The following is a 21090-nucleotide window of genomic DNA, read 5'->3' as shown; positions in this document are numbered from 1 at the left end:
TTACGTTCATGCTAAATCTTTCTTATTAGTAAGGTGATGTGTCCTTGGAACCATAATTGAAGCTCAATCTCAAAAAATATTTAATTTTTTGAACATTTGACATTTGAAGGGGTGCACGGAATAAGGCCCTATGTGACTTTTGATGTAAGGTCAAATTCTCCTCTTGTTTCACATGTGAATACAAGGCAATTTGGAAGGAGAATCTAACAATTTATCAGAAGTCACTTAGGGCTTTTTTCCACGCACCCCTTCATTTTATTTTCAAGAATATCTCTAAAAAAAAGCATGCTTTACATGTAATACATTTTCAAACATTCTTGTACTGATGTCAATGATCATCACCTACATTTCTAAAGATTAATCTAATTTTTCTACACACTGTATAGATATAAGGTGATAGATGTCTTTGAGTACAATTGGATGAAAATGTTACATGAATCTATGGCCACCTCTAGTAAAATATTTTTTAAAACATTTTTTTTTTAGAAAAAAGGGAAATTTAGGCCAATACTCCCTGAACCACTAACAACAGTGTCTATATTTTTAAAAATCAATCTAAGGAATTTCCAACAAAGTACTTAATATACCTCAGCTGATAATAATTATTATACAATTCATTTTGTTTGGCTATAGATTAAAGACAAGGCTGACCACAATTTAGAGAAGAGAGGAGGATGACACCTTTTAGAAACTACAAATCCCCCTTGTTTATCACTCTCCTGTACAAATGCTGCCAGGAAAATTTTGTATGATAAATGGAAAAATCATTAAATTGAATTTTTATTATTAGTGTCCCGATTTTAAATAATTCATTAAAATTTCTATAAATTTATATTACATGTGTGCACATTTCTCCTTCTTAATGCCGAAGAAGACATCTGTGATGTGCACAGGTTACCCAGCATTTTCTTGTGAACAGGTTTTGTACTAGAAAAATTCACTTTAGAGTCCAGTTTAATAAAATAAGAATAAAAACAGTGTGCTGATGAACAAACTGTCATCGGACAGTATCTGTCTACCAAAAGATATAACATTTGCTGATCTGCTATAAAGAAGAATTAATTTTCATATTGTTTACGTTTGCAATCATAAACATAATAAAAAAAATATTGAGCAATGAAATAACTAATTATTATATAAACACCATTAGTATAAATCTACTAGTGTTCTATCACGAATGCCGTTCTCTGATTGGCTACGCTACTCGCTATCTATTCTGTGATAGATAGTGAGTAGCGATTTTCAACAAAATGGCGCTCGCTTCTTCGCGTTTTCGAAGTGTCTGCGATGAGGAAATAGATAATTTACTTGTTTAGTTTTGAACGACTAGTAGATTTATACTAAAACAATTAGATTATTCGCTCTCGATTTCTATGCGTGATAGTTGATTCGGGCTTTGCCCTCATCAACTATCACGCGATAGAAATCTCGAGCTCATAATCTAATTGCTAAATAGAATACCAGGTGAGCTTTCGCGCGAAAACATGATATCTTCACATGTGAAAATAACATGTTATCTTTACATGTGAAAAGATCACCGCTGCTATGGTTACATATTAATAAATCCGGCCTTTTGCAATGATTTGGTATTTCATTGGTGTTTATGTATTATAAACAGAACATTACATGGCCGCTTGGGGATACGAAATTTCTCTTCTAGTGTTGAAAATATTTCACTCGTTCGCTGCGCTCACTCATGAAATATTTTTCCAGACTCAAAGAGAAATTTTTGCGCAGTCATGTAATATCCTATATTTAATGATTATCTAATAAATTATTTACAACTCCAAACCTATAAACAACATTGTTATCTCTTTGTAACAGCGCAGTCACTTAGAGTAGGAACAATTTTAAGCAAACCAGTTTGAATTGCATCAACAATGCCATGAAATGTACCCAAGTTTGAAAGGACGTCCTGGGCTCCATCTCTGAAAATAACAAAGTTTCAAAACAATACAATCAACAAGAGACCTTTGAAGGATGTTGCCAAGTGTATGATTAAGGACAGTGCCTACTTTTGTTACTGCGCATATGTTCTGCGCATCTCGAGAGACTTGGGTTTCCTATGGGTGGTGCCTACCAATACAGGGATATTTTCGTGTGCTTTGAAACTATTTGGGGAAAGCAGAAGTTAGCAAGTGCTTTTGGTATCCAAAAAATTCTTTTAGGGGTAACCATGCATTATTCAGAGATAATAAAGCTTCAATTTGGAAAAAATGCCATACATTGCTTTGTATTTTACTGCTTTTTAGAATAATTGTTGCTTAATTATCTCTAAAAAATGCATGGTTACCCCAAATTTTCTTCTTGGATTTCCATAGCACTTGCTAAGATCTGCTTTTCCTGCATAGTCATAAACTGCACAAAAATACTTTGGTATTAGTGGGCACCGTCCTTATAAGTACAGTGCACTGGTAATAAATAAATAATAAAATAAAAATAAATCACTTTATTTAAGTGTCAATGTATTTAGTGCTGAGCACTAATTGGGGACATTTTCCAGATCGAATTGGAATTTAGAAATGTTGGTTTTTGAGGAGAGGGGAAAACCGGATTACCCGAAGGAAAACCTCTCGGAGCAAGGACGAGAACCAACAACAAATTCAACCCACATATGACGCTGAGTCTGGGAATCAAACCCAGGCCACATTGGTGGGAGGCGAGTGCTCTCACCACTGCACCAGGCAAGGCTATTAAAATAAAATAAAATAATAATAAAGCAGATGAACCATGCAAGCATATACAAAAATTGCCTCCCACAAAGAGATGCAACATGTGGATCAGGAAAAACTTTCAAGCAGGGTTGGCAATTTTCATGCATGTTGACCGGTATGGTTCGCTTGCTTTGCTATCCCACTTGAAACACTTTACTTTACTTTTCAAACTCCACTGCTCATAAAACCAATCATACCTTATTAACATCTCCACAGCCCTCTCTTGTTGATGAGATATAAGGTACATGACTGTTCTTAGGCCATGGCACTTTATTGTATTATCTGTTGACTACAATGTACATACATTGCAAATATAATTTTATTTAATAATAAATCATTATAAATTCAACAATCTATTAGGAGATTGCTACACAATAATTATTTATATATATTTACACAATATTATTTTAAAACATTTTACGTTTACTGTCAGTACCTTGAGGTGTGTCTCCACAACACTTGGAAGGTAATCAATCTAAGAAACAAATGGAAATGGCTTTCAAGTCCTGAAATAACTTTTAGAATTATCGATATCTCTCACACATTAATGATAAGAAAATGTTGATTATAAACTTTTCTTTCATCTGGCCAAATTTGACTGAAATCGGCAAAATCATTTTTGAGTTGTTACTTTTGAAAGTGTCCCCTCTAAGCGAAAATTAAAGTTTGACAAAACTTATATAAACAAACAAGTATTGCCTCCTGACGCCTAATCCCAATTTCTTGGCAAATATTCACCCTTTTTCAAAAAGTATTTTTGTTTGTAAGATATTACTGGAAAGTTTATTTCCATGGATAAAAATGAAAATCTAAAAATTTTCTACCTGAACACACACGGTAACTTTATGGAGAACAATGATGAAACCCTCTGATGTAATGTGTGGCCAATGCACTTACCAGAATTGAAGAATTTTGATGAAACTTTGCAAAGTTTCCAAGAGCTCTAGATACATGTGTCTGTAAGTAAAAGTAACAACCTCAATCAATCCCAGGAGTAAAAAATTAAAAATAAAATGTAAAGCAAAACTGTCTGAATGTGCTGTAATAATATGAAAATGAAACAAGGAAAAAGGAAAAGCCAAATCATAATTAATGAGTTCAAAATAGTTAGTGGGCCTGGAACTCTCATTAAGTATTTTAAAATGTACAAAATTTAATTGTGATGATAAAATATCTTCTACTAACTCTTCTTAAAAATAAGAAGATGTTGCCGCTAGTATGATTTTTTTGCAAACCAGTTGTATGCAGCCAGGCGTGCATGTTTAAAAAATAAAGCTTAACAAAAGCTGTGAACCTGGTACCTGGATGTCTTTATGTCTTGTATGAGATGACGTCAGTGAACACATGGCTTGTAAACAATCCCTGAGCGACATCTGCAGTAAACAGAAATTGCAATTACACGTAATGAATCTTAGAATGAATAATCAGTAGTGCTGCACCTCAACAGATGCACCTACTCAACAAAAATGCCTTCCCAGATTTAAGGGTTTCTGGAGGAAAATACATGTATAAATAATACTTCCATGTTATCTGAAATAATTATGTTTCATGTTTGCACGAGTACACGTGCAATTATAATCAAGGGTATTGTAGAAAATGAACAAAACAAAGTACAAAGCCGGCAGTAGATAGTACGAACCTTCAGATCAGAGTACGAGTACGAGATTGAGTACGAGTACAACTTTCAAATTTTAATTAAGTCACATCCCCAGAACCTCGCTCTTTCCCGTTGGTTTACCAACAGATAAGGAAACCCTAGAAACAGGATTGGTGTGATAAGTGATTATCTAAACCACGCCAACTAGATTTGAAAAGTCTTACTCGTACTCAATCTCGTAGTCGTAGTCAAATCTGAAGGTCCCTAATGAGACAACAAGGCAACATTATCTGCAAGGAAATGAGGGCTACACACAAAAACGTTGGCAGATCTGAGCTAAAACAACAAAAAGCTATCTGAAAAGCACTATACTGTAGGTCTGCTTTGTCCTAATCCCTTCATTTGTAAAGATCAACAGCTCTAGGGCTAAACCTAAGATAGGACACTGGAAATTTTAAAGTTGTAGAATGATCCCTTGAAATGTCCAGAATCTCACTAAATCTAGGGAAAGTCTCACAATCTCTGATTTTGTAGAATCGGTCTCTAGGTTTGCAAGCTATATGTACTGTGAATTTATCAGGCCATATAGTTTATAAAAGTCTTGGCCCTTGAGCTCAGATTTTTTAAACCCGGTTCTCCACATTTCATCTCAGTTAAAAGCACTGGACATACATTCTTCTTATGTCTACATTATGTTTGAAGCAATACATGGTGTAACAGCAGACCAGATTGCATGTGAGGTGGAATTACCGTATATAAGAATCAGCTCTCTGGTAATGTCCCATGAATCACAAAAGGGATCATATACACAGTCCTCCAGAATCCCTTTAGATTGATATTCTGTGACTCTAATGCAGAAGCCGTGATCTAATTAGCAAATCACTGTATCAGAACGAATAACCAGCGGCTTCGGTTCACTGATTTCATTGTGTCAGGTGTGTTAGATTTCTTTTGTTTCTCCATATTAAACACAAGTTGTCAACGGGAGAAACTTGCGTTTTTGCATACGTTATTTCTTGAAAACGAAGAGGAAATCAGCAAAAAAAATACAGAGCAATGTTTCGTAACTGGAATGAAGTCCACATGCCAAAATTCAGTTACTTTTGAGCACATTGAAATTTGACGAAAACCCGGGAGGACATTCTTGCCCCGAGCCGTTCAAATGAAAGAAAGGGTAATAATAGGTACCAAAATTAAATAAAAAAAATATATCTTTAGTTAGTTAACTTCTAGAGATTGTATTAAGTACAAAAAACGAGAAAGATTATTAACACGTATGTTATGTCGTTCAATTACGAACTAATAATAATTTAAAGCGCACCTGGTCTTGATCTCCTGTTGCAAGATTAGCAATCAGACATGACGCATTCACAAGGACCTTGAGGAGGATAAATAAAAGTATGTCTTATGAAAGGAACTTTTGCAATAACTACATGCAAGTTTCAGGAATTTGGAAAGGTGGTGTTTTGCCACACTAAATTTTTGCAAAATTATTTGAAGAATAATTATGTTGAAGGTGTCTATTTATAAATACAGTAAATACAGCATGAGCAACTACCCAAGTTGTTTTGGCAACATTGAGAAGCATTTAATGTTGACACATTTTGTAATAAAATTGATCATTTTTAAATAAATATGACTTTACTGTCAGTAACAACAGAAGGACCCAATCAAGAACTAATGTCTTAATTAAGTGATACTTTGGTCTTAATATTGTTTCACTTGCTTGAAAATTAAGCAATAATAACTATTATATTTCAATTTCAGTTCAATAACTTTAAAACAATGCCAGTTTTGGTTTTTCAATACAGTCATGTTTTTCCTAGTTCAGCAAATCACACAAAAAGTGCTCATATCACCAGTTATCTTACTTGAAGGTTCTTTGGTCCCCTTGTCAAAGCTTCAACTAAACATCTTCCAGCTGAGAAATCTTCCTGCAAATTAGAGAAATATTATTATTTAGTTTCAAAGAAAACTTTTATGGCATACGTGCATCTTAATTGAATAATATACCATTAATTTCAGCCAAGGATGCCCATTATGAATGACTACATGTTGGAGTATTACTACTCTCCCCAGATGGGATACTGGTCCATCAGAGGATACCCAGCATGAAGTGACTAGGAGTATTACTACTCCCCCCTGGATGGGATGCTAGCCCATCACAGGATACCCAGCATGAAGTGACTAGGAGTATTACTACTCCTCCCTGGATGGGATGCTAGCCCATCACAGGATACCCAGCATGAAGTGACTAGGAGTATCACTACTCCTCCCTGGATGGGATGCTAGTCCATCACAGGATACCCAGCATGAAGTGACTAGGAGTATTACTACTCCCCCCTGGATGGGATGCTAGTCCATCACAGGATACTCAGCATAAAGTGACTAGGAGTATTACTACCCCCTCTGGAGTGGCAGCTCATCATAGTCAAACTAACGTTTTTCCTGGGTAAAAAGAGACAAAGTGGAGCAAATTATCATTTAAATGGTACTGAATGGAGCTCATGGCAAGGATAAAGGTACCTACTAGCTAGCCACACACTGTTTTACCAACTCTCTAAATGAACTTAAGAAGAATGTCTTTACCTGAACAATACGATGCCTTTGCCAGTCTGTTCCAACAGACATCTGTGCTAAAATTCTCAGTGATATTTCCTGAATCTAAAAACAAGAAAATAATTCTTATTTCCAAGGAACTAAAATGAATTTAATAATTAGGTTTTTAAGCTCTTTGCCTTTTTAAAATTGTATTTTTCCCGCACGATACCTTTTCATCTTGTGCCTTTGTTAATGCTAAAATTCTTGGCAATGCATTCCGATTACTCTGCAGAAATGAAAACAGTATATTTAACTTTCATCATCATCATCATCATCATCAAATGTTATTCTTTGCATAAATAGGCACGCATTAATTAAGCCACTTCAGATTTGAAAAGATTTCTTGAAACCATGCTAAGTGGTCAATTAAAACCTATAATATTTATGGGCAAGATTTCCGTTTTTATCACAAAATGAAGAGCAAAGCAGCAGATAAATCATTGGAGCAACGTTTCCTGAAGGAATTCAAGGTCACATGCAAAAACTCTGGTGAATCTGAGCTAAAACAACAGAAAGCGATCTGAAATACAACATAGGTCGGGTATGGTGTGAGCCCTTCAATTTCACTGGCACTGACAAAAATAACAAAAGTACTGACCTCTATAAGGGGTGCAAGGTTTGCTTGATGTTCAACGATGTGACTTAGTGTCATCAGAGCAAGAAGTGCTATGGCTTCTTTCATTGCACAGAGAGTCAACACAGGATCCAATGCTCCATCAGCTAATGCTATTGTATTGAAAATTTGTAAGAGTACGAGCTACATAATATTAATCATTGTGGAAAATCAAACTCAAATAAGAGATATTTACAAATTATTAAATTTAACACATGTAAATAATAATATTTATATTAATTTTACCAAGTTAAACCACTGCTCTCAGACTCGCAGACCTTGGAGGTTAATTAATAATTTTAGGCCATGTTTGGGGGAGGGGGTGGAAGGTGCTTAATAGAATGGGTGAGTTTCAATACTGAACAAAGCTTTGTCTTTAAGTATCAAGGGAGCAGGTCAAGTTTGAAAAAAAAAGTAGTAGACTACTGCTACTCAAGATAGGGGATAGCAGAATTGCGTCTAATGTAGCAAGTAAACTTAACTGACCTTGTGCTTTTAATTCAGGTGATTTACAGAATATCATCAATGCACTGATGCCGTCAATCAGAGTCTGTTCCTGACTCTCATTTACAGTTGAAAGTATGCTACAAAATTGAAACAACAAGCAATTAATTACTAATCTCTCTCTCTCTTGCTAATGCGTACACTAAAACCTTGGTTAATAAAATGGTCTTTGTATCAGCACTGCTTCAACAGCGGCCGCTGCAGGCTTGCCAGACTGGCTTATTTAAGTCTTAGGAAGGTGGTCTTCAGACTGCTATCAGCTTTACATAAGCAGACCTCGCAATGTGTTGCTGTCCGCTGTGCCACGTATGGTCTGCTTTACTTTCCCGTAATTGTTGTCATTAGTTGGCTTGGGGGATACTTGCTTTGCAAGTATCAGTGACTGTTAAGTCTCACAGCGACTTCCCCAAGTTTTTTGTTTTCAGGCTATTTTTAGCTCTACAACCTTGAAGTTCATTGCATGCTTTTAACCGGCGCGTGCCAGCGGAGTCGCTTTGCAGCGTTGCAGAATAATAATTATTAGGCTTGAGATGGTTTTAAAAATATGCCAAATACTTTTTGTACAATGCTGGCCGGAGGCTTCAGTTCGTAGTGCCGTGCAGAGTTAGGCTATTAGATTGTTTTAGTTTTGGACCTGCCTACAACTTGTCCGATCCAGCGCTGGTCATTAATACAGTTTAATAGCGCTGGGGAGATAAGTAAGGCTTTATGGTCATGCTATGGGAGTCGTCTGTTACACCGATTGCGGAGCAGGGTTCCCCCTTTATGCCAAACATCACATTGTTATTATTTGTCTGTTGAGATCTCTAGTACACTTTATGGCAATAGGAACTACGGCATTAAGGTGATTACGTTGAAAAAGAAGGAGTTTTAAAAATTGTCTAAGACTTGGTCCAGTTCATGACTATGTTATGAGCATTACAAAAATGCAATAAAAAATGGGGGTCACCGTGCTCGTTTTTGTGCAACCTGGATGGCTATTATAGTAAATAGATGACCCACGAGGTTTACATTAGGAACGCTAGTAATCAGAAAAGGGAACTATCATATCTATAAAAATTAATTTCTTGCATTAAAATATCGAAGCAGTTCAACAAAATGTACTTTAATCTTACACAACAGACTATTTTAATTGAACTGGAATAAAGATTATGAAAGAAATTAAAGATTTTGCTGCGGGTGCACGTAAGCAGCACTACCTTAATATGTGCTTTTTAAAGCATTCTAATGAAAATATCTCAAAGTAGAGTATTAAACTTTTCTTTAAATGGCGATATATAGTGGTCAACCGTATGACATTTAAATTGATGCATTAAAAAATGGGGGTCACCGTGCTCGTTTAGAAGAAAAGGACCATTTATTTTCCTGCCGAGCTTAACCTCAAGGAAATCCCGTAATGTTGTGCGTGCGCGCGCTCGTGCGCGCGCTAAATGACGCAAAAAATTATGCGCAGCAAGGATGCGCAATGCAATTCAACGGAATCACCTTAAGCAGCTAATTACTTCAATCTCACTCTCTTGCTAGTGTGTAAACTAAAACCTTGGTTAATAAAATGGTCTTAAAACTGACTGGACCATTTTCGCCGTTAATAATAATAATAATAATAATAATAATAATAATAATAATAATAATAATAATAACTACTTATATAGCGCTTATCCAGTTCTGTTCTAAGCGCTTTACAAAGTAAAAATCATATTTGTTTAAAATAATTCGAAAAAAGATGAGTCTTAAGTTTACGTTTAAAAACATTTAAATTGTCGCAATTACGGATGTCGATAGGTAGTTTGTTCCAGAGTTCTGGGGCCGAAACAGCGAAAGCTCTGGAGCCATACGACTTTAGGTTATGGCTGACATGACATAGGCGAAATGTGTCAGACGACGATCGGAGCGTTCTTGAAGTTGTATAGCGGCGTATCAGGTCTTGTATGTAGATGGGGGACTGTTGGTGAAGAGCTTTGTGGGTGAGCAGAATTATTTTGAATTTGATTCGCTCGGAAACTGGAAGCCAGTGGAGTTCAAATAAAATAGGGGTTATGTGGTCATACTTGCGAGAGCCTGTGATCAGTCGAGCCGCGGCATTCTGTACTGACTGAAGCTTTTTAATGACATATTTCGGAACATTGTATAAGAGAGAGTTACAGTGATCCAACTTGGAGGTTATAAAAGCGTGGACTAGAGTCTCAGTGGTTGTAGTGGATAGCAATTTTCTTATACGAGAGATGTTTCGAAGATGATAGAAGGCAGATTTACAAACAGAATTAACATGAGGGAGCATCGACATAGTACTATCAAAAACGACACCAATGTTTCTGGAACATAGAGACGGCTGAATTGTATCAGATCCAAAACGAAGTGGAGGTAGAGACTGTTGAGGGCAATACTTTGAATAGAGGTAGAGAAGTTCGGTTTTGTCTTTGTTTAGTTTCAGCTTGTTTAAGGACATCCACTGATCAAGGTCAGATAAACATTTCTCAATTTTAGCGATGCTGTTGGTTAGTTCCAGATCGTCATTAGTAGAAAAGGAAATATACAACTGAGTATCATCGGCGTAGAAATGAAATTGCATGTCGTGGAGACGTAGAATGTCGGCAAGTGGAGCAGTGTAAAGGAGGTAGAGAATGGGCCCAAGAACGGAGCCTTGAGGTACTCCACATTTGAGCTCAAGAGACTGTGACTTCCTCCCGTCAATTAAGACAACCTGCGTGCGGTTAGTAAGGTAGGAGCGGAGCCAATTGAGTGCAGTGCCACATATAGAGAATTTGGAGTTCAATCTTTTGAGCAATATTTCGTGGTCGACAGTGTCAAATGCAGCGGAGAGATCAAGTAGCAGGAGCATGACACAGTGACGATTATCAATAGCACGCAAAATATCATTATGAACGCGAACGAGGGCAGTTTCGCAGCTGTGAAAGAGTTTGTAGGCTGATTGTAGCGGCTCTGTTAGTTGGTTAAAATCAAGGTAAGCTTGAAGACGCACAGCGACAACCTTCTCAATAACTTTGGAGATAACCTTGAGGTTCGAGATAGGCCTAAAATTATCGAGAACTTCATGATCCAGATTTGGTTTCTTTAGTAGAGGTGTTAAAACGGCGTTTTTAAGAGACGAAGGCAAATGACCAGATTCCAGCGACAAGTTTACAATCCTACAAATAGATGGTAATAGCAAGTCGAAGTGTTCTTTCAGTAAAGTGGCAGGTAAAGGGTCTAGACAGCATGATTTCTGTACAACAGAACAAGCAATTTTCGATAGTTCGGAATTCGAGGTGGGTGAAAAATTGCTAAGCTCACAATCAATGGTGGAAATGTCCAAGGAGGAAAAGAATTCAGGAATTTCTGGAGGAGTAGGTATGTTTCTGATGCGGGTTATTTTATTTTCAAAAAAGGTGACAAATGTGTTAGCGAGATCCTCAGCCGAGGAGCTGGTTGGGAAGCTTTTCTCTGCTTTCCTGTGGAGGAGACGGTCAATTGAACGAAACAGGGCTTTGTTGTCTTTGCCAGCCTCCGAAATGAGATTAGAGTAGTAACCCATTTTTGACTCGAAAATGATATTCCGAATAACAGCGCGTTGATTTGCATAGTGTCGATAGTCTGATTCAAGTTTGGAGCGTCGCCAGCGCCTCTCAAGCTTGCGGCAGGTTGATTTTTGTTTTCTGATTTCCTCACTATACCAAGGAGCATTAGGCCGTAAGGTGATGATCCTTGTGCGCAGAGGTGCATGTTTATCCAGGATTGAAGATAGAACCGAGTCATACTGATTGCAGAGGTCCGTAATTTCGTGCGACGGTGAGTTGTATAAGGCGGAGGAACGAATATCACACCATAGATTGTCTGGATCAATGGTGCGCAGTTTACGTGATGTGAGGGGAGCTTAGCCTTAGGTGGTCTCTTGATAGCCAAGTTGCAGTGAACAGCGAAGTGATCAGAGATAACCGGGTCATTGACTGACAAATTTAAGACGGTCGCTTCGCCGGATCTGGTGATTAGAAGGTCCAGAACGTTGTTGCTTTTATGCGTGGGGGTGCAGACATTTGAGACTTCCAGATTGAAACAGTTTAAGAGGTCAAGAAACTTATTTGCGGTATTGTCAGATGAATTGTTGACATGGAAATTGAAATCACCAGCGAGGAGAAGATGGTCAGGAGAAGACACTAGCCTTTCCAGCAGCGAGGAAAAATCATCAAAAAAAGCAACATGTGTAAGACCGTTCTTGGCAGAAATTGGAGGACGGTAAATGATGATAATGCGTATAATGGACGCAGAGGAGTGAAGAAGCAGTTCCTTAAATTCAAACGATTTGCACGGATCCGATTTAATTTGCTCCATTTTTAGATTTTTCCTGTAAAGTAGACCAACACCTCCACCATTTCCATCAGGTCTTGGTGTATGAACAAAAGCGTATCCGGTGGGACTGATGTCGCGAATAATATAATCGGAGCAGTCATCTGGTTTAAGCCAGGTTTCTGTTAAAGCAAAGATGTCGATCTTTTTGTCTACCACGTAGTCTTTAATTTGCAGTGTTTTGTTGTTGATGGATCTTGCGTTTAGAAGGCAAAAATTCAGCGAATTTGCAGATGTAGAGCTCAACGGATGTCGTTTAATCGTCACCAAGTTATTTAAATTTGCTCCAGCAGTAAATTTAACAATTGAAGGTTTTCGAACTTTCCATAGAGGACTAATTCTGTGAAAACCACACGATTGCTTCATGGACTTGCCCGCTCGAGTGCGACGTGTTCTAAGAATCCCTTGAAATTTCAGGAACTGGTAAAGGTCGGGCTGAAGCTTAGATCTTGCTCTCAGATCCAGCAATTGCTGTCTTGAATAATTAACTCTCTCAGAGGTGGCAGTAATATGTAAATCTCTGTCTGAAAATGTCGGTCGATGAAACGAAGAATTTTCGAGATCAGGGCCGGGGTTACTGTGGACATCCATGTATACAGTAAGATCGATGTCAAAGAAAGGACGAGGAAGAGCCAGGGTGATCAGTCCATGCTTCGCTATCTTCGAAATTGGTAGTGAAAGTTTGTCAGAAGGCGGTCGACGTTTGAAGTGAAAACTAACGTTGATGTAGAAGCATTTAAAATTATCAGGCGTAGGATGGTCTAAACTCCGAAGTCCTGCTTGATGACAGTAGTTTAGATCTTTAAAGATCGGTCGCCGGTGACAATAAAAGCGAGCGAGGGAGGAAAACAACAAAAACGCACATAGTGTGCGGAGCAATGAATTGTAACTGGCAGCCATATTGGCGCATACATAATAAAAATCAGCCGTTCCCAGCTCTGTTATATCTGAGCAATTGCAGCAGTGTGAACAGGAGAAGCATGGACACAATGAATAAATACAACACGCTGTTTAAATCCTGTCTTCACTCAAGCACACACGTCTTACAATCTGATTACGAAACGATTCTACAAAACCTATTATGTAACAACCCCCTTGTCTGAGTTCCCATCGTCTTCTCTTACCTACACAAAGCTTTCACACCACCACATTTGGCTAACATGGAGTGCAATGGCGGATGAGTGGAGAGTATCTGCAGTCCTGATGCAACAGCTGCCTAAAATCAAAACAAATAAGATAATTTATTAAGTTCATTAACTTCAGTTTCAAACAGTAACTGGCACTGAATTTCCACACACCTCTGGTAATTACAGAGGAAGATGTGACTTCTACTAACATAATAATTTATTATTGCTTGTAGCTACAAAGCATATCTTTAATCTATGAGCTTGATACAGCTATATCTTCACTATCCTACAAGCCTCCATTTCATTCTGTGAACACTGATATTCTTTAACTTTAATTTGTTATTATACAGGTCCCCACTCATTTCCTATTTTCTTACCAAAGTAAATGTGAAAAATTTTTGTTAATGTGTTTTGGCCCACCCGCATCTCCCTCAGATATTCCCTTCTCTCGCAGTTTAACACATACACTGGAAAACCTATTTATCATTACCATTATTCACAGCTAGGTAGCAAATGGCTATACTACAAGGCTGTCTTTTATAAGCTTTTGAGAAGCCGACCAGTTCCACAAGGAAAGGAACCAGTCATAAAATAAGAAACTTTTTCCTTCTTGACAGATGTAGTATTTATTCAGTCAGTGACATAAGCAGACTGAAAAAACACATGTATTATCCTTTCACCAGGCTTAAAACATAACATCACATTTTTTTTGTATATACCACACATTGGCTCAAACAAGCCTAATTGGCACCTCTAAAGAAGGTGTCTACCTCCACACCCGCTCAGACGGAAAGCTTTTCAACCTCGCTCGGCTCAAGGCCAAGACCAAGATTCGGGAGACGTTGATCACGGACATGCCTTTTGCAGATGATGCAGCTCTTGTCTCTCACACAGAACAGCAACTCCAGACACTCATAGACAGCTTCTCTTGCACCAGCAAGGACTTGCTGCAGGCTCTCGAGCTCAAGGACGCCCAAAGCTGCCCTTTCGTGATGTTTGCACGAGGGACCTCAAGTCGCTGGACATCGATGTCAACACATGGGAGGACTTGGCGGCTGACAGAAGAAGATGGAGGCATGAGCTCCACACTGGCTTGGCCAGGTCTGAAGACAAGCAGCGGCAGACTGCGGAGGAGAAACGCGCTCGTCGGAAGAATCGCCAGCCTCCATCTTCACCCAACAGCCCCTTCACCTGCATCGCCTGTGGTAGAGTCTGCCAGTCCCACATAGGTCTGCACAGCCACAGCAGACGATGCTCTAACCCCGGCGCAGATCCATGATCTCCCGAGATCCACAGATACCGATGACCACACATTGGCATTCCAATCCTAGCAGTATGCAGGATGTTTGTCACATAAACCTACAGTTTAATGGCCTTAGCTCCCACGAGTCTCCTGTAGCCCAGTGGTAGCTGAGCATCCGAACTAGTAATGGGAAGATCATAGGTTCAACTCCTGTTGGAAGAACTACAGTAGGATTTTCTTTCTCAGAGTGTGCCTGTGCACTGACTGCAAAATTACATGAATCATCTATTCATCAGGCTTAGAATCATAACATCAAATAATTTTTAAACTTTCGGTCATTTTCTAACTCTATGTAGCCGACCATAATAACCCACTGCTGGTTACTAATGACTGCTTTGTTAACCCTTTTACTCCCTGGAGTGATCAATGTGTAGTTTCTCCTTACATTATTAATACATTGTCAATCAGACAGGTGATGAGAATAAAGAAAACCATCAATGTTTCGCTAGCCGATTGTCAGAACGTATTTAATACACTGTTATCAAAGTCATTTCGAAACCTACAAATAAAATACAGATAGAAAGCTAAATAATACAGTAATGGTATAACTAAAACAAGTGCGTAAATCAAAGATAATTACCCGGTGCTCTGTCTCTCTGCGTAAACGGCGTTAGCGAAATACAAAACTAAACTGTAGGAAAACTAAATCGACTGGTGAAATTAACAACTAAAGCAGAATATAAATTAGCTGAAGCACGCACGTGCACGTGTGCATTTTCGCGCGTGATTGCGCGAAACACTCCGCCTTACAAAGCATGACCAATACTCGTTTGGAATAACTGAAATCGTTCACAGGTCATTGTTCAGAATCCCGCCTCTCTCCTCGTCAGCAGGCACCAGCACTACCAGCCTTTGCACAGGTCGCTGAACGGTTACGTATCCTTGACCTTGGTACTTGTTTACCGGTTCACCTGGTTTAGGGTTCTTGTATTGCACCTCCACTTTTCGCACTTTGCCGTCTTCTCCTGGATGAACCTCAGACACCTTTCCTAATTTCCAGTTCCCTTTGACTTGGTTGGAATCTTGAATCAGCACAACGTCACCCACCATCACGTTGCGTCGCGCTGTATGCCACTTCTGTTGAATGATTAAACTTGGAAAGAAGTCTCTGGTCCACTTCCGCCAGAACGTGTCGACTGCACGTTGAACAAATTCGTAGCGATGGTTGGGGTTGCTGGTCTCTCTGAATGGACCACTAGGAACCCTTGGAGTAGATCGACCCAACAGAAGATCATTGGGACACAAGTAAATCCCGTCGTCTGGTGATGTGGGATGCCTGCCAATCGGTCTCTCGTTCACTAAATTCGCAGCCTCATAACACACTGTTTGCAGCTCAGAGAAGGTCACGATACTTTCACCGATGGCAACTGCAATCGCTTTCTTGACTGACTTTACTAGTGCTTCCGAAACACCATTTTGCCAAGGCGCGTCGGCAGGGACGAATTCCCACTGCATTCCTTTTGTTGCGCCAAATGCGACAAGCTCGTCCCAGTCCCAAGCCCGGGAAACTTTCTGGAGCTCTTCGTTTGCTGCCGTAAGCTGAGTACCATTATCCGAGAGCAGCTTTGTTGGATACCCTCTTATTGACACAAGGTGATATTGTTTGATGTAAACACTAAATTGTGCAAACTAACTTTAAAAAGAAATGATTGTATGGCAGTCAGTAAGGAGAGTTAACATTCAGATCATGGGAGTGAAAGAGTTAATAATACCAATGAAGAAGAGGAGCTCTATATCCATGACTGAAAACTGTTATGGTTTGTATTTATTAATAATCAACAAAATTAATAAGTTGCTTACCTTTACTTCTTCATTTCCACTTTGACTAAGAAATATCAGTGTCTGGACTCCACCCATCTCAACAACCTGGTTAATTGAAGTTGTAAAAAAAAGTAAAGTCGCACAAGAGCCTATTATAAAGTTGCCCACACGGCCTCAAAAACCAACGACCCTCAAATCCTCCATAAATGTTACAACACACTTTATTATATAAGGGTGCAAAGCCATACGTGTATCCATGGCAACAGTAATGGATCAGACACAGTATCGCTGGTGCTTACAACTCGGACATCAGAAAACAAACGACCAAATGTTCAAACTCTTTTAGTTCAGTGAAATGTGGAGTTCCAGAAAATATCCATACTACCCCCACAGGAGGTTTTTTTGTTTTGCACCCCCCCTCCCCCCAGGAAATTCCAGTTTAGCTTCATACTTTGCTTCTAAAATTTTGACTTTTAAGACCCCCCTCCCCCTAGGAATTTCCAATGACCTTCCATGGGGTGGGTATGGATTATTTCTGGAACTGCATATAATCCCAACTTTGATCAGACATATATGTCTGGACCACTGTTTTAAAAATAATTTAATGCTATATCGATGAACATTGTTTTGAAAATGAAAAAACTTTATCATCGTTGCGTTTTCTAAGAAACCTTCATTTTAATAGAGTAACTCCTTCAGTTTTTGTACAAGGTAAAAAACTGCTATCCATAGAGGCCCTATAAAATAAACTAAATTGGGTGTAAAATATCATATAAAGTAAAAAACTAAAAATATAAATCTGATTGAAAATTACACAGCCATGATTTCTAAGTATCTTATGTCCAGAAAATATCATAACAGTATCCTTTAAAGGAAAGAAAATTCTTTGCAGCCATGTCCTCCAGTGATCTTATAACTAGGCAAGATGCAGTTCTCACACTGTGGTTTAAATACCTGATGCCCAACACTTAATGAAACCCCAACAGTACAGAAAGACAATGTAAAGTTTCTTGTCTAAAGAAACAATGCAACAATACAGAGATCAACAGCTTAGTTAATTACTAAACAGTAAACCTGTAAATTTCTTAAACTCACCTTGGTAAGTCCAGCAGGATCTTTGCACAATTCTGCCAGACCTTTCGCTGCTTCCAATTTGAAAGACTGCAAACAAATGACCATTTAAAACAGGTCAAGACAATAGATACAGCGTGTTGATACTCAGTATAGGATGACCGCAACCGCTTATTTGAGGTGAATGTTTAATAGAGGTACATTGTTTTGGGACTTTCACAACTGACCACTTAATAGAGGGTGACCAAATAATATGGTGCCGCTTAATACAGGTTTGACTGTAACTGGCATTCACTAAGGGAAACATATAGTGCTAAGCAAAGTGAATTCTAGACTGTACATTCTTAGAGTTTGTAAATACTAGGGCTACTCACTTCAAGAGCTCACACTGCTTTTGACAGCCTAATAATGTCCATTTTCACCTATGCGATTAAGGTGTGGGCTTGTGCCCACTATAGTAAATGTCTCTCGCAAATTGATAGGTTTTGCAAGCAGGCTCTATGTTATGGCTGTACCAGCAAATATACACCTATAACTGATGTAATTACTAGCAAATATAGGCTACTATGGGATAAGATAACTGCTGATAATACTCATCCCCTTCATGAACTGCTTCCACCCCAGAGATCAAGAAGCCTTAGGAAAAGGGGACACCCTTGCATCCTGCCACGTGTCAGAACTGAACGTCATAAACGCTGTTTTGTGAATAGATGCCTTTTCAACTTTATCTAACTGTCTTTGCACATTTGTCAATACTTCGTGATTAGTTCTCTTTTATAGTAGTTAGTTATATGACATTGTAAGTCCAGGCATATGACTCTGGGCATGTTTCTTTTGGCATTTGTTAATAAAGAATTCAGGTTTTTTTTTTTATAGTGGCCTTTGGATTAAAAGAAATGTTCAATGATGACTATTTTACTTCTACTGTACATTACATAATAGCCTCCTGACCATTTGAAGAGACCTTGATTTGGTCACAAGAGCTGTCACCTCCAGACAATTATCACAAATCCTCTCTGGTTCATCAAATCCAAGCTGTGGAAGAGGAACCTATAAAAACAGGTCAGGTATGAATAAAATAATGTGAAACATGTCTTGCACTTACAATACTCACCTAACAATCCCTTTACTTACAGAGAAAACATTCTCACAAATAATTTTGTGAACTATCCAAAAATGAGCAGTACTTGTACCAGTGGAAAGTAATGCTCAAGAACTCTAAACTTTTTGTTCACATTTTAGGGTTTCATCCTGATGATAGATTTTTCAGAACTATCTTGTAGATCATAATAAACTGCACCACAGGAAAGTACTGCTCAGTAGCTTTCATTTAAATGGTCACACTTTAGGATTTCATCCACAGACTTAAAAGAACTACCTTACACAGCATAATAAACAGCACCACAGGAAAGTACTGCTAAGTAGCTTTCATTTGAATGGTCACACTTTAGGATTTCATCTACGTTTTTCCTGGAAAATGAACCCTATTCTAGACCAAAACCCTCTGATTTCTATACCCTAACCCAGACTAAACCATACCCTTCATAGTGGTACATACCCATATAGAGTTTTTATATATGGGAGAACCCCCCCCCCCCCACCTTTGGGGAAGTAGCATAAACAGTATTAATATTTATTATTTACCTTCTCGTTGCAACACTTGTTACAGAGGACTTGGCCACACTGACGGCAGTGGTGTTTTCTGCGGATTTGCGTAAACTTCTGCAAACAAAGTGGACAGACCTGTGCCAAATCATCTGCTATCCACCTATAATAAGATAACATTATTATGATTATGATAATTTATAATAATTATGAATTATCATAATCATAATAATTAACTAATCAATGTAATTATTACATTAATTAGTTCAAATTCTTGGAAGATCTTTATCATGTTCTAATGTGAGCTTACCCAACAAGACAGCCAACAGAAGCAAAAGTGGCATTATGAGATGTTGACAAAAGCTAGCACAAATTATGAACAATTGCTGCCTGGTGGAATGTGTCAAAATAGAACTACAATACTGTGCTAGCGAATCTGCCAAATTTCTGCTAAAAATCGCCGCTATTTCAGCCAAGATTTCAAAGGGATTTTGGAGAGCCGCTCAAACATTCGAGTACATCCCCAAAACTTTGGTAATTTAAGAATAATATTTCTAAGCAATTTCATTGAAACCGAAACAATTCTCGTACAGCTCAAAGTATAATTTATTTATTTATTTGTTTGTTTATTTATTTATTTACAATAACAACTCTATTTGAATGTTAAAGTACATGTATTTAGCAATGAAGGGGAAATTTGGAGACTATAAATCAGCGAAATAAATATACAAACTGAACTTAACATTGTTAAAAATCCCATGTGGTGGTAGGCAGACCATAGCGTGGCCTTGGATTGAAACCGGAGCTACAGTGAAACAAATCCAAGTGGTCAGAGCGGGACTTGACTTGTCCGGCACCTTAACCACTGGGACATGACACTGCCTCCAAAATAATGATAATGTTCGGTTTCAACCATCGTATGCCCCGGTTAGCAGCAACACAATATAAATCTTTTTCATTGGAATAGTTAAGCTTAATTATAGTAAGGTATTTGCTTGACAGTGCTATTGTACTGGGTCAATACGCTAAAAGCTCAATTAATCTGTTGATCACAAACTCTACTAATTCGAACTTAGTATAGTGTGGCCCCACAAATCCTTGCCGCTCAGTCTAACCGCACTTTAGTGAAAACGCCAATATAACTAGCTCAATCTCTCTGAATAAAATACTTTAATGTGGTCGGGTGAACACACTGCACGCTAATCCGAATTAACTAAAAGCCTGCAATGCCCTGAAATAGATGAAAGTAGTAGCGGTTTTTGGTGAGAAAAGGTCGCTTAAGACTTCCGTAGCTAAATTGCTTACCTGGGCTTCACTAGAAGAAACGGAATACTTGAAAACACATTTGCAGGGCCTTCAGTTATTGCAGGAAAAACGTCTCTATCACAAAGACGGATTTTGTTGGTACCGAACGCCATGTTGAAACCCGTCTAGTGCCGAGTTTCCTCGGTCAATATGCTTATTTCGTGACCGATATGCGTGACCAACCGTGACCGATATACGTGACCAACCGTGAAGTGATCTGCACTTTATTGTTTGTACTGCAACTTACTGACTCACTATTTTGGGTCTATCTTCGCTTTTCGGACAGACATTAAACGTAAAGCTGGAAACTCCTTACAATTTTATCACTTGTCGCCATAGCTTACTCTAGAGTAACCCGGTCGGCACATTTTTTGAGCGACTTCGGCGTTTGAAGCAACTTTGTGTACTTCTAGCAACCTCGAGCAAGTTTTGCCTTTCTGAGCAACTTTTGAGCAGATTATAGGTTTTATACGGCACACATCAAGGAGGAAAAAGGGAACTGTGAGCAGGCTTATTGCAATCATTATCTAATATTTTAACGGCTAATT

At 38.4% G+C, this 21090-nt stretch overlaps 1 protein-coding gene across 1 annotated transcript; it reads right to left on the bottom strand.

The window, feature by feature from the left end:
• Positions 1 to 1457: 1457 nt before the first annotated feature.
• LOC146481817 (uncharacterized) lies at positions 1458 to 20679 on the bottom strand. Its single transcript, XM_085107785.1, has 17 exons — positions 20543 to 20679; positions 19277 to 19400; positions 18584 to 18682; positions 17657 to 17722; positions 16601 to 16666; positions 13495 to 13586; positions 8012 to 8109; positions 7511 to 7638; positions 7082 to 7138; positions 6901 to 6975; positions 6183 to 6245; positions 5633 to 5689; positions 4016 to 4087; positions 3612 to 3671; positions 3151 to 3189; positions 2912 to 3003; positions 1458 to 1928 (listed from the first exon to the last, which is right to left on the bottom strand). Exons 1-17 carry the CDS (start codon positions 20653 to 20655, stop codon positions 1808 to 1810), a joined length of 1422 nt encoding a protein of 473 aa, XP_084963911.1. The 5' UTR covers positions 20656 to 20679; the 3' UTR covers positions 1458 to 1807.
• Between the last annotated feature and the right edge of the window lie 411 nt (positions 20680 to 21090).

Source organism: Pavona decussata, unplaced genomic scaffold (assembly GCF_977016875.1).
Source record: "Pavona decussata unplaced genomic scaffold, jaPavDecu1.1 SCAFFOLD_48, whole genome shotgun sequence".
Classification (NCBI taxonomy): Eukaryota; Metazoa; Cnidaria; class Anthozoa; order Scleractinia; family Agariciidae; genus Pavona; species Pavona decussata.
The sequence above is the reverse complement of the archived record's forward strand: the minus strand, read 5'-3'. Positions and strand labels throughout refer to the sequence as shown.

Excerpts from the sequence above, each read along its gene's own strand:
- LOC146481817 (XM_085107785.1), bottom strand. The coding sequence starts at position 20,655 with ATGGCGTTCGGTACCAACAAAATCCGTCTTTGTGATAGAGACGTTTTT. Across the intron at positions 16,667-17,656 it reads ATCCTGCTGGACTTACCAAG|GTTGTTGAGATGGGTGGAGT; the intron begins GTGAGTTTAAGA and ends TCAATTAACCAG. Across the intron at positions 7,139-7,510 it reads ACCTTGCACCCCTTATAGAG|AGTAATCGGAATGCATTGCC; the intron begins GTCAGTACTTTT and ends TCATTTCTGCAG.